Source organism: Trachymyrmex cornetzi, unplaced genomic scaffold (genome assembly GCF_001594075.2).
Source record: "Trachymyrmex cornetzi isolate Tcor2-1 unplaced genomic scaffold, Tcor1.1 scaffold33, whole genome shotgun sequence".
NCBI classification, from domain to species: domain Eukaryota; kingdom Metazoa; phylum Arthropoda; class Insecta; order Hymenoptera; family Formicidae; genus Trachymyrmex; species Trachymyrmex cornetzi.
Genome location: NW_017298003.1, coordinates 10696 through 24439, shown reverse-complemented (window position 1 = coordinate 24439; position 13744 = coordinate 10696). Strand labels below are relative to the sequence as shown.

Here is a 13744-nt window from a genome sequence, read left to right as displayed (position 1 = left end):
CTTTTTTTTTTAGAAATTTTGACGCAAGTGGTAAAAAACAAATGTCTTCTCCAAATGCGACTACCGTAGTTGGATAATCTTTACAGATTGTATCTAAATTCAGAGCAATATATACTCAAAGAGCTTAGAAAAAAGTAAAAGAGTTCCATAAATTTTTTTACTTTCTCAGTCACCATTACTGTTTATAGCATTGTCTCCATCTCTTATAGCACTAAAGAATTGGATCATATCTCCACAAGCTTCTGTATTTATAAGATTTTTACTTTTTCTAAACATTCTAGATGAAAAATTTTTTGTTTAATATATACACATATATACAGGGTGTTCGATAATGACCACATAATCTGTCAGGTAGGTAAAATGGATTAAACTGAATTAAAAAGTTTTCATTTTGTAATTTTCGCAATTTTTTAAAATTACTTATAATTAATTATTACGAAAATACATAAATTAAAATATGTCAAATTATTTACATATGTGAAATCAGTTGCAATCTACATATTTTTTAACATAACACCAATATTGGACAAAGCAAAAATATAGTACCAGTATCCACTATGACAGATGTTTGTGTTATTATTTGTGTTGAGCTATTCATCAATCCATTTTGGCTTTATTATTGTTTATATAGAATGTTAACGTTAACATTTGAACTAGCAGTACCACATATATTCTCACACTCTTGTATATATTAATTTTCAATAAGTGGAGAATGTGCCGTAAGGATTACTGTAATGTCATAATCTAAGATACATTTATTCTAGCAATTAGATGTAGGATTAGAATGGAACATGTAATCAATTTATGACAACTTAACATAATGGTATCGACTATGTACTTTATATACTGAGGACTTAAACCAGAAGTCGAAACGTTTATACATGTGTTAAACCTCATCTATACAATAAAATATTTCATACACATCAACACCTAGTGTCGGCTCGTTATAGGCATTTCAAGTTCTCAAGTTAAACTAATATTAATTTATAGATTACCAAAAATTAGAGAGATATACCTTTCATGTTTAAAATTTTGGCTATCTCTATCCAAGCATTTTCTTTCTTCAGGCTGTCTTTAAAGTCACTTAATTGCTTGTTATATAAGTAAGGATGACTTTGAACTAAGGAGATAAGGATTGCATCTCCATCCACAGAATCTTCATTCATAAAGGTTATGTCTTCGTCCACCACATTTTGAGTATCAAATTCGTTATCATCCTCGTAATGGACCATGTAATAAGCGTCGTGATCCATTTTTCTTAAATATTTTAGGTTAAAAGGCAGTAGTCTGTTCAATGTACAAACCTTCACAAATCTCTGAACTAGTCTACATAACGCATCGATAACCATCAATAAGCATAAAAATTCATCCTTACGAATTTTTCGACACATTATGCATCATGTTTTACGCACTATGCGATCCTCGCAGAACGAGTAGTGGGGATAGAAATGAAGGAATCTGATTGGTTTATTCCCTTATGCCTTATGCATTATGCGTTACGGAAAAGCCTGTGCTCCCCGCTTTAAGGCCGCGACACAAACTTTTGCATAAAGCATAATGCATAGTGCATAAACGAATCAACTAATCAGAATCTTTCCTTTCCTCCCATTCCATGGAAAAGAAGAATTTCGATTGGTTGATTCTCTTATGCACTATGCATTATGCGTTATGCAAAAGCTTGTGTCTGGGCTCTTATACTCAGGTTGAGCGTCCAAAATAATCATTAATTGAGTGTTACCTTGAGTGTATTTTTTCAGTGTTTATTAAAGTGTAAACACTCAAATTTCAAGAGTTTTTTCCGTAGGGGAAGCACCTGAAAGCTTCTGATTCGCTCAAATATTTGACCCAACCAAGATGGCGGCTGATCAATTGCGGCCACGATTTTCTATGCTTCACAGCGGAGATGCCCATTCCAGTGTATATATAGTTCAGTAGCTATCGTATGTATGTACAGTTACGCCGTACATCGCCACCTCGTGGCAGTATAGAGTAACAGTAGCGGTATTTTGTGCGGTTATCGTGGGATATCGTACGCTTGGTTATCTCGATTGTCGGTGCTAATTGCAATTATCTCTGTCAATAATCGTAGTCGACAAAGAAATTACCACTGTCGATAAGTAAATTTCTATTTATAAAATTTACCCCGCTATCGATAAAATAATCTTGCTAAGAAACTTTTAGCGATTCGCAATAGTATCTTGAATTTTTATAATTATCAAAAGACATTCTGTTGTAATTATTACACAACAATAAGTACAAATTGTTGATTGGTTGAATTTCTTATGCCTTATGTGTTAAGGTTACGCACCCTGTGACGGCACCTTGAGCGAAGCTTCGCTAGCTACGCATTTTCGTATGAATCGACAGAGTCTTCGACAGCGAAACTTCGCTGCTTGAAATTGTATCATAATGATGTAACGGTTATATATAACTTGACCGACAAAGCTAATCGATTGGATCTTTGCTGTGATTGGTTTAATGTTTGATCAAGCGTCCAGTCAACAAGAGGTGCTATCGGAACGTTCATCGGTGCACGGAAGTGAGAATAGTGGGAATATTAGGTCTTGCGCACAATGGAGGAAATTTAGGAACAGGAATAGATATGAATATTTTAACCTATCAGATACCAGTTACACCGGAATACACGGTTTTTGATAGGTTGAAATCTTAATATCTATTCCTGTTCCTAATATTTCCTCCATTGTGCGCAGGGCCTTAGGATTATGCCGAGTGTGGCAGAGTACAGAACAAGAACAGAAAGAATCCGATGGTGAGGTCAAATCATCGGAACGTCAATCGTGGCAGACGAAATTGAGCGAGCCTTGCGAGCTTGCAAGCGAATTCGGGAATCTCTCGGCAATTATTTCCGCATTATTGACGACACGACGGTATATATTATTGTGTACGCATTCAACGATTTTGCCAGTGTCTGTCCGTTGAAGAAAACGTCGTTTATCGATTCCGGCAACAAAGTGATACTGCCACACCCCACCGAGGCCATTTTGGACGATAGTGAGAGCTATTTTAAAGATCGTGGCCAGCCATGGATCAAATTACGCCTAAGGAGGTGAAGATCCTCGAAAATCCGGAGGACATTCAGGAGAGGCGAGAACAGGTATTGGGACGCTATGCCAATTTCAAGGCGGAGGCGCGCAACAAGCGGGACAAGCTCGAGGACTCCCGTCGCTTTCAGGTACGTATCTGAGTGCTCCTCTTTTCTCCTCAAGTTCACCTATTGTGTAATTTGTTGTTGTTCACGCTTATCTTGCGTACGTCTTTCAGTACTTTAAGCGAGATGCGGACGAACTCGAAGGTTGGATTTACGAAAAACTCCAAGCGGCCTCCGATGAGAGTTACAAAGATCCGACCAATCTACAGGCAAAGATCCAGAAGCACCAGGCTTTTGAAGCAGAAGTCGCCGCTCATTCAAATGCCATCGTGCTACTCGATAATACTGGTTCTGAGATGATAGCACAACATCATTTTGCCAGTGATGTAATTCGCAAGAGACTAGGTATATTCAAGCACTAGAGATAACTTTCGAGATTGTTAAAGTATTGTCAATGTATATTATTAACTTTTTATGTATGTGTAAAGTGTATTACATAAATATTACTAATTAATAGATATTACTTATTAATATCTGTCTAAGCAAGTCGAAAATTAAAAACTAATATTTCACAAATAAGTAATGATTTCATGATTTGAATTTTCTTACTCAAATTTTATAAAATAAATTTAGAATATATATATATATATAATGTTTTAATGTTTCATGAATATAGTAACTTGAATTATTTTCTTAAACTATATAAAGTAATTTGGAATGTGTAGAATATTTTAATGTTCATAAACAATGATTTCAAGTATTCTTTTTTCAAACTACTTATGTAAGATAAATTTAGAATATGTAGATCATTTTAAACTTATTTTGCTTCAACTATATTAAGTATGAATGTAATTGTGAAACGTACTGTATATGTATACAGCAAACATTTATCTTTTAATACAACATATTTAATTATTTAAAGAGGAGCTACACCGCCTGTGGGAGTTGTTGTTATCCCGATTAGCTGACAAGGGCTTAAAGCTACAGCAGGCTTTAGTTCTTGTACAATTTATTCGTCACTGTGATGAAGTGATGTTTTGGATTCACGATAAGGAAGCATTTGTAACGACTGATGAATTTGGACACGACTTGGAGCATGTGGAGGTGCTCCAAAGGAAATTTGATGAATTCCAGAAGGACATGGCAAGTCAAGAATATAGAGTTACAGAGGTGAACGAGCTGGCAGATAAATTGTTATTAGATGGACATCCCGAACGCGACACCATTTTACGCAGGAAGGAAGAGCTTAACGAATCCTGGCAGAGATTGAAACAATTAGCCACATTGCGACAGGAGAAGCTCTTTGGAGCGCACGAGATCCAGAGATTCAATCGTGATGCTGATGAGACCATGGCTTGGATCGCAGAAAAGGATGTTGTCTTATCGTCCGATGATTTTGGACGTGATCTTGCCAGTGTACAAACATTACAACGAAAACACGAAGGTATCGAGCGCGATTTGGCTGCTCTAGAAGACAAAGTATATACATTGGGTGCTGAAGCTGATCGTCTCGCTGCGATTCACGAAGCTGATCATTCTAAGCAGATTCAAGCTAAACGCGCCGAGATTTTACAATCGTGGGAGAGCCTTACTGCAAAAGCAAAGGAGCGACGCCTCAAACTTGATGAATCCTATTATTTGCATCGGTTCTTAGCAGATTATCGTGACTTGGTATCCTGGATGAACGATATGCGCGCTATCATTTCCGCAGACGAGCTAGCTAAAGATGTGGCCGGCGCTGAAGCCTTGGTCGATCGACATCAGGAACATAAGGGAGAAATAGATGCCAGAGCCGATAGCTTTGATGCAACCACATTGGCTGGTAATAAACTGCTAGAAAAGAAGCATTATGCTGCTGAAGAAGTGGCACGAAAATTAAATTCTCTCGCCGATGACAAGTCGTCTCTTTTGAGTTTGTGGGAGAAGAGGCGTATCTTGTACGAGCAATGTGTAGATTTGCAGCTATTCTACCGGGACACGGAGCAGGCGGACGCGTGGATGGCTAAACAAGAAGCTTTTTTAGCTAATGAAGATTTGGGAGATTCCCTTGATAGTGTGGAGGCACTTATCAAGAAACACGAAGACTTTGATAAATCTCTGGCAGCTCAGGAAGAGAAGATTAAGGTGCTTGATGACTTTGCTGGAAAGTTGATCGAGGGCGAGCATTATGCTGCAGATGACGTGGCGCAACGACGGCAACTGTTATTGGAAAGACGAGCTATTCTCCTCGAGAAATCAGCTCAAAGACGTCGTCGTCTTGAAGATGCATACAAACTACAACAATTCGAGAGGGATTGTGACGAAACAAAGGGTTGGGTTAACGAGAAGCTTAAGTTCGCTACTGATGACAGTTACTTGGATCCCACTAATTTGAACGGCAAAGTCCAAAAACATCAGAATTTCGAGCAGGAACTAAACGCGAATAAAACGCGCATGGAGGAGATGGTAGCTACTGGCCAGGAATTGATTGAGTGTGATCACTATGCTAGCGATCGCATACGCACTCGCTCGGATGAGATCGTGACACTATGGGAGAGCTTAACGCGAGCTACGGAGAAGAAAGGTGCAAAATTACAGGAAGCCTCCCAGCAGCAACAATTCAACCGAACAGTAGAGGACATCGAACTGTGGCTCTCAGAGGTGGAAGGACAGCTCATGTCGGAAGATTATGGTAAAGATCTGACCAGCGTCCAGAACTTACAAAAGAAACACGCGCTTCTGGAGGCTGACGTAGGCTCTCACGCGGATAGGATCGATAGTATTGCTCAAGCGGCCGAACAATTCGTTAAGTCAGGCCATTTTGATGCTGATAATATCAAAACTAAGCAGGATCAATTACAAACTAGATACGCCGCCCTGCAGCGTCCTATGAGTGTGAGAAAGCAACGACTCCTCGACTCGCTCCAAGTGCAACAACTGTTCCGAGATATTGAGGACGAGGAAGCATGGATTCGCGAAAAAGAACCAGTTGCGGCGTCCACGAATCGCGGTCGTGATTTGATTGGCGTGCAGAATCTTCAGAAGAAGCATCAAGCTGTTTTAGCTGAAATTAACAACCATGAGCCAAGAGTAGCCGCTGTTTGCCAAGCAGGCTCGACGATGTTGCAAGAGGGACATTTTGCAGCCGAAGAGATCAATCAGCGACTGGCAGCTTTAGATGAACACTGGGGACAGCTGAAAGATAAAGCTCGACAACGTAAGAATGACTTGGACGACTCTTTGCAGGCGCATCAATATTTCGCTGACGCGAATGAAGCTGAATCATGGATGAAGGAGAAACGTCCTATAGTGATGAATGGCGATTACGGCAAGGACGAGGATAGTTCAGAGGCTCTTCTGAAGAAACACGAGGCCTTAGTCAGCGATCTGGAAGCGTTTGCAAGCACCATCGCAGTGTTGAGAGATCAAGCTGCGGCGTGCAGACAGCAAGAGACACCTACGGTTGACATCACCGGCAAGGAATGTGTCGTAGCTCTCTACGATTACACTGAGAAGTCTCCCAGAGAAGTATCCATGAAAAAGGGCGATACTCTGACTCTGCTCAACTCCAATAACAAGGATTGGTGGAAAGTCGAGGTAAATGATCGTCAAGGTTTTGTACCAGCAGCATATGTAAAGCGCGTGGAACCCGAGGCGGGTCTTAGTTCATCTCAACAGAACTTGGCTAGAGAGCAGAGCTCGATTGCCGCGCGACAAGCGCAGATCGAGGCGCAATACGATGATCTCTTGCGTTTAGCACGCGAACGTCAAAATAAGCTTAACGAAACAGCCAAGGCTTATGTATTGGTGAGAGAAGCTGCGGAATTAGCTACTTGGATCAAGGACAAGGAGAATCACGCTCAAGTGCAGGATGTGGGCGAAGATTTGGAGCAAGTGGAAGTTATGCAGAAGAAGTTCGATGACTTTCAGGCTGATCTCAAGGCGAACGAAGTACGTTTAGCTGAGATGAATGAAATCGCAGTGCAACTGATGAGCCTTGGGCAGACTGAAGCGGCATTGAAGATTCAGACACAAATCCAGGATCTGAACGAGAAATGGACCAGCTTGCAAACGCTCACAGCAGAACGAGCTAATCAGCTTGGTTCTGCTCACGAAGTGCAACGATTCCATCGCGACGTTGACGAAACGAAGGATTGGATTCGCGAGAAAGACGCGGCGTTAAACAATGATGACCTTGGCAAAGATTTGCGCAGCGTTCAGGCTTTGCAGCGCAAGCACGAAGGACTGGAGAGAGATCTGGCGGCTTTGGGAGACAAGATCAAGCAACTTGATGAGACAGCTAATCGCCTAATGCAGTCACATCCAGAAACTGCCGAGCAAACATACGCTAAACAGAAGGAGATCAATGAAGAATGGACTCAATTGACGGCTAAAGCTAATAGCAGAAAGGAGAAACTTCTAGATTCATATGATTTGCAACGTTTTCTCAGTGATTATCGTGATTTGATGGCTTGGATCAACTCAATGATGGGCTTGGTTGCTTCCGAAGAACTTGCATCGGACGTCACAGGTGCCGAAGCATTGCTCGAACGTCATCAGGTAAAAATATTCTCCATTGTAGTATGATCAAACACAGTCCTTATCACAATCATTTCTTGACACATCCTTCACTAAATCATTTAAATTATAGAATCACAGAGCAGAGATAGATGCGCGATACGGCATACTTCCAGAGGTATAAGAAACGTTTGAGCATGCAAGGGAGTCGCGAAGTTGCCTGGCGAGAGTGCCTAAAATTAATTTCGCGTTATTCGTCTCGTTAATGACTTTTTCTTTTATTATGAAAAGAAGCTAATTGATCTTGTGCCGATGTTTTGCAATGAAAATACTGCTTATTAACAGTTTGAGTATTTTCAATGCTTATATATATATATATATATATATATGTGTGTGTGTGTGTATATATACTATTCAACAAAAAATAGAGAACACTTTCGAACATGCTCAAAATTGCGCAATATTCGAAACACCGCAATTCGGTGAAAAATCATCGTAAACAAAAAATCCAAACATTTGAAAGCTTGAAATCTCTACTTTTGAAATCGGTAATTGATATTTCAATCTGACTGATCCTTTACCGAGCTATAATACAGATACAAATGGATACCCGTCAAATCTGAAAATTTTTTATGAACTTTACAAAGATTTACGGCATGAAGTAAAAGTCACAAAAATACGATTTACAGTAGTCGAAAGAGTGAATCTTTCCTTTCAATTTGTTTTTTTATTAAGCGTTGAAACGATTTTTTTCACCGAGTTATTGAACGTTGAAGCAAAAATGATCATTTTTGCTTGTAATAAAGTTTTTACATACAAAATGATTTGAAGCATTCGAAAGTTAGTTTTAAGCTTTAAAATGCTTATTTCAAATATCGCTTCGTAATCATTTTTCACAAAAATACATAAACCTTGATTTTAGTCTTTTTAACGCTAATTTTAAATGATCCTTTAACTTCAAGATAAAATAACTTAGTCAAAAAACAAAAAGAAATTTTAAAGAATGGTCGTAACGAGATTTTTAAAAAACATTTTAACGGTTGAAATCTCTACTTTTGAAGTCGGCAATTGTTGTTTCAATCCGACTGATCCTTTATGGAGTTATACAGACACAAATGAATACCTATTAAATCTGAAAATTTTGTACAAATTTTACAAAAGTCTATAAAGTCCATTCTATGATTGCAAAAGCGTAGTTGTAAGTTGTAAGAATAAACCAATCACAGTCAAATATGAAAAAAATATTCGATTGTGATTAATCAATTCTTATACAACTACAACCACTTACAACTACGCTTATACAATTGTAGAATGGGTTTATGGCGTAAAGTAAAAATCATACAAAGATGCGGTTTGCAGCAATTGAAAGAGTGAATCTTTACCTTCAATTTGCTTTTTTATTGAGTGTTGTACGATTTTTTTTTCACCGAGTTATTGAACGTTGAAGCAAAAATGATTACTTTTGCTTCAGTGTCGAATAACTCGGTGAAAAAAATCATACAATGATCAATAAAAAAAACAAATTAAAGGTAAAGATTCACTCTTCGACTGTTGTAAACCGCATTTTTGTGTAATTTTTACTTCATACTGTAGACCTTTATAAAGTTTGTAAAAAATTTTCAGATTTGATGGGTATCCATTTTTGTCCGTATAGCTTCGTAAAGGATCGGTCAGATTGAAATATTAATTACCGATTTCAAAAGTAGAGATTTCAAGCTTTCTAATGCTTTTTTGATTTTTTGTCTGTGATGATTTTTCATCGAATTACGGTGTTCTGAATATTGCGCAATTTTGAGTGTGTTCGAAAGGGTTCCCTATTTTTTTGTTGAGTAGTGTATATATATCGCGTAATTACTACCTTTCTGCTTGTAATGTCTATTGCCGAATGAATTTGATCATATCACATAACAAAGTTGTGTACTGGCATAAAATACTCGAAAACCAAATGACAAACCGCTTTGTAAATTTTATATATTTTTTTTTATAGGAGCACCGGATGGAGATAGATGCTAGAGCAGGTACTTTCCAGGCATTCGAACTGTTCGGCCAACAGCTATTGCAATCTAGCCATTATGCTAGCGTGGAGATACTGGAGAAACTTGAATCTATGACAGAAGCCAGACAAGAATTAGAGAAAGCTTGGATTCAACGACGTATGCAGCTCGATCAGAATCTCGAATTGCAATTGTTTTGCAGAGATTGCGAGCAAGCGGAGAATTGGATGAGCGCGCGAGAGGCTTTCCTCAGCAGTGCGGACGCAGTAGACAGTAGTGACAATGTTGAAGCTCTCATCAAGAAACATGAAGATTTTGACAAGGCAATCAACGCTCACGAAGAGAAAATTGCTACCTTACAAACTCTAGCCGATCAGTTGATCGCTGCCGAGCATTACGCCGCTAAACCCATCGATGAAAGACGATGTCAAGTGTTAGATCGCTGGCGACATTTGAAGGACGCTCTTATCGAAAAGCGTTCGAAGCTAGGCGAATCTCAGACTCTACAACAGTTCTCTCGAGATGCTGACGAGATGGAGAATTGGATTGCTGAGAAACTTCAGTTAGCAACCGAGGAGAATTACAAAGATCCCGCCAACATACAGTCAAAGCATCAGAAACATCAGGCATTTGAAGCCGAATTGGCAGCCAATGCAGATCGAATTCAATCGGTACTTGCTATGGGAGGCAATTTAATCGAAAAGCATCAGTGTGCCGGGTCAGAGGATGCGGTTCAAAAAAGACTGGCATCCATTGCTGATCAGTGGGAATATCTTACGCAAAAGACCACGGAGAAGTCCATGAAGCTGAAGGAAGCCAATAAGCAGCGTACTTATATCGCTGCCGTGAAAGATCTTGATTTCTGGCTTGGAGAAGTCGAGAGTTTGCTCACATCCGAAGACGCCGGCAAAGATTTAGCCTCCGTACAAAATCTCATGAAAAAACATCAACTTGTTGAAGCAGACATACAAGCGCATGAGGAAAGAATTAAGGATATGAATGCACAAGCCGATTCATTGATCGAGAGCGGTCAGTTTGATGCCGCTGGTATTCAAGAAAAACGCCAGAGCATAAATGAACGTTATGAGCGAATCAGGAACTTGGCAGCACATAGACAGGCGAGACTCAACGAAGCTAACACTTTGCATCAATTTTTCCGCGATATTGCTGACGAAGAGTCTTGGATCAAGGAGAAGAAACTTCTTGTCGGATCGGATGACTACGGCCGCGACCTTACAGGTGTACAAAACTTGAAGAAGAAGCACAAGAGATTGGAGGCTGAACTTGGCAGTCATGAACCTGCTATCCAAGCTGTCCAGGAAGCAGGAGAAAAATTGATGGACGTTTCAAATCTGGGAGTACCCGAAATCGAGCAACGTTTGAAACTTCTTAATCAGGCATGGGCTGAACTGAAACAATTAGCTGCCACTAGAGGACAGAAGTTGGATGAATCCTTGACGTATCAGCAGTTCCTTGCCAAGGTCGAAGAAGAAGAAGCCTGGATCACAGAGAAACAGCAATTACTTTCTGTTGAAGATTATGGTGATACAATGGCTGCCGTACAAGGTCTTTTGAAGAAGCACGATGCGTTTGAAACCGACTTCGCAGCTCACGGTGAACGCTGCAAGGATATTTGCGAAGCCGGCGAAGCGCTGATTAAAGCTGGCAATCATCGAGCAGATGCTATTAGTCAAAGATGCGCACAATTGCGCAACAAATTGGAGCAACTCGGAGCTCTCGCAGCCCGTAGAAAGACACGACTGAATGACAACTCCGCGTACTTGCAGTTTATGTGGAAGGCTGATGTAGTCGAGTCATGGATCGCTGATAAGGAAACTCATGTGCGTTCCGAGGAGTTTGGTCGGGATCTGTCTACCGTGCAAACTCTACTCACGAAACAGGAGACCTTTGATGCTGGTCTTCATGCCTTCGAACACGAAGGTATCCAGAATATCACCTCATTGAAGGAAATGCTTGTTGATTCTGGTCACGATCAAACACCCAGCATTCAAAAACGTCATGCTGATGTCATTGCTCGTTGGCAAAAACTTTTGGCCGATTCCGACTCGAGAAAACAACGTTTATTAAGAATGCAGGATCAGTTCAGGCAGATCGAAGAGCTCTATCTGACATTTGCAAAGAAGGCATCCGCTTTCAACTCTTGGTTTGAGAATGCCGAGGAAGATTTAACGGATCCTGTACGTTGTAATAGTATCGAGGAGATTCGAGCTCTTCGCGAGGCACACGCACAATTTCAAGCAAGCTTATCCTCGGCTGAAGCTGATTTCCAAGCCCTAGCTGCTCTTGATAGACAAATTAAGAGCTTCAATGTCGGACCGAATCCATACACGTGGTTCACGATGGAAGCCTTGGAAGATACTTGGCGGAACTTACAGAAGATAATTAAGGAGCGCGATGTTGAGCTTGCGAAAGAAGCACAGCGACAGGAGGAAAATGATAAATTACGTAAGGAATTCGCCAAGCATGCCAATGCCTTCCATCAATGGCTTGCGGAAACAAGGTTTGCATTTTAAAGAAATTTATTTACGTAGTTATTTAATTAGAAATAGAAATGTAAATAATTTATTTTATTTTATAGAACATCTATGATGGAAGGATCCGGATCTTTGGAACAGCAACTGGAAGCTACCAAGGTTTGTTTAATTGAAATAGATATATTTATCATAAAGATAATTTATGCAAGGTTTATATATTCATTATGTAATTATGTTATTTATATTCAAATTTACAGCGAAAAACTCAAGAAGTACGTGCACGTCGTCAAGATCTGAAGAAAATTGAAGATCTAGGAGCTATTTTAGAGGAACATCTCATTCTGGATAATCGTTATACAGAACACAGTACCGTAGGATTGGCACAGCAATGGGATCAATTGGATCAGTTAGGAATGCGTATGCAACACAATTTGGAACAACAGATTCAAGCGAGAAACCAGTCAGGTGTATCTGAAGATGCACTCAAAGAATTCTCTATGATGTTCAAACACTTCGATAAGGACAAGAGCGGCCGCCTGAATCACCAAGAATTCAAATCGTGCCTGAGAGCTTTGGGCTACGACCTTCCTATGATAGAAGAAGGACAACCTGATCCAGAATTTGAGAACATATTAGGTTTTGTCGATTTTAATTCATTTAATTCAGTGTGACTCTTAGTGTAGTACATTATTTTGAACACCTATTTTAATACAGTATTATTATTTACAGATATTGTGGATCCTAATAGGGACGGCTACGTATCACTGCAAGAATACATGGCGTTTATGATCAGTAAGGAAACGGAGAACGTGCAGAGTTCGGAGGAAATAGAGAACGCTTTCCGAGCAATCACAGCAGCAGATCGGCCATATGTCACAAAGGAGGAATTATATGCTGTAAGTATTGCAAATACTGTAAAATATTATAAAAAATATAATATTAAATATTAAATCTCATCCGCCTATACATGTGAGAACACAACCAATAGAAATAAATGCCTTTTAACGGTCTAATTGGCTCTTAAGTGCTTGTATAAAAAATTCTAAAATGTGTGAATTTATACGTAATCCTTTAAACTGCGCGCCGGAATGATTTTTTCATTTTGAAACGCAAACTCTACTAATAGCGTATTTCACTGGCAGAGCTGGTGCGCACTCAGTGCACTTTAAAGCTGTTGTACACAAATCGACATAAAAATGTACGTTTAATAAAAATATAGAAATAAATTAAACCACGAAATCTTTAATATATTTTATTGTGATATTTGATAAAATATACATTGAGTATTTTATTAATTGAGATCTCTCATTTTTACAGTCAGATTAGGTTAATGTACAACAGCTTTAATGTGCACTGAGTGCGCACCGGTTCTGCCAGTGAAATACGCTATAAGCTACCGCAGTAATATCATGAGTTAAATTGATTGACAATTTAACAATTTGATGCTTTTTCATATCTTAGAACGAAAAATTATTAAATTGCTAGTTAATTTAACTCGTGAAATTACTACAGTAGTTAGTAGAGTTTGCGTTTCAAGACCAAAAAATCATTTCGGCGCGCAGTTTAAAGGATTACATATGTAGTATATAAATTCACATAGAATTATACAAGTACTTAAGGACGTTCTCCGAAAAATCCATTTTCTTTAG

General features: G+C 39.2%; 2 protein-coding genes across 3 annotated transcripts in view; one reads left to right on the top strand and one right to left on the bottom strand.

Annotated features, from left to right (window-relative positions):
* Nucleotides 1-475: 475 nt before the first annotated feature.
* On the bottom strand, nucleotides 476-1465 carry LOC108762984 (uncharacterized). The gene is made up of 2 exons (XM_018510265.1): nucleotides 1016-1465; nucleotides 476-729 (listed from the first exon to the last, which is right to left on the bottom strand). The coding sequence occupies exons 1-2, from the start codon at nucleotides 1389-1391 to the stop codon at nucleotides 692-694; spliced, it is 414 nt and encodes a 137-aa protein (XP_018365767.1). The 5' UTR covers nucleotides 1392-1465; the 3' UTR covers nucleotides 476-691.
* A 1578-nt stretch (nucleotides 1466-3043) lies between these two features.
* alpha-Spec (alpha spectrin) overlaps nucleotides 3044-13744 on the top strand; it is a 12976-nt gene continuing 2275 nt past the window's right edge. The window contains exons 1-8 of one of the 2 annotated variants that reach the window (XM_018510272.1): nucleotides 3044-3193; nucleotides 3283-3514; nucleotides 4032-7648; nucleotides 7740-7784; nucleotides 9594-12121; nucleotides 12200-12254; nucleotides 12353-12731; nucleotides 12825-12991. In XM_018510272.1, the coding sequence (XP_018365774.1) occupies nucleotides 3044-3193; nucleotides 3283-3514; nucleotides 4032-7648; nucleotides 7740-7784; nucleotides 9594-12121; nucleotides 12200-12254; nucleotides 12353-12731; nucleotides 12825-12991 (7173 nt within the window). The remainder of the gene's footprint in view (nucleotides 3194-3282; nucleotides 3515-4031; nucleotides 7649-7739; nucleotides 7785-9593; nucleotides 12122-12199; nucleotides 12255-12352; nucleotides 12732-12824; nucleotides 12992-13744) is intronic. The other variant, XM_018510273.1, reaches the window with a different exon arrangement.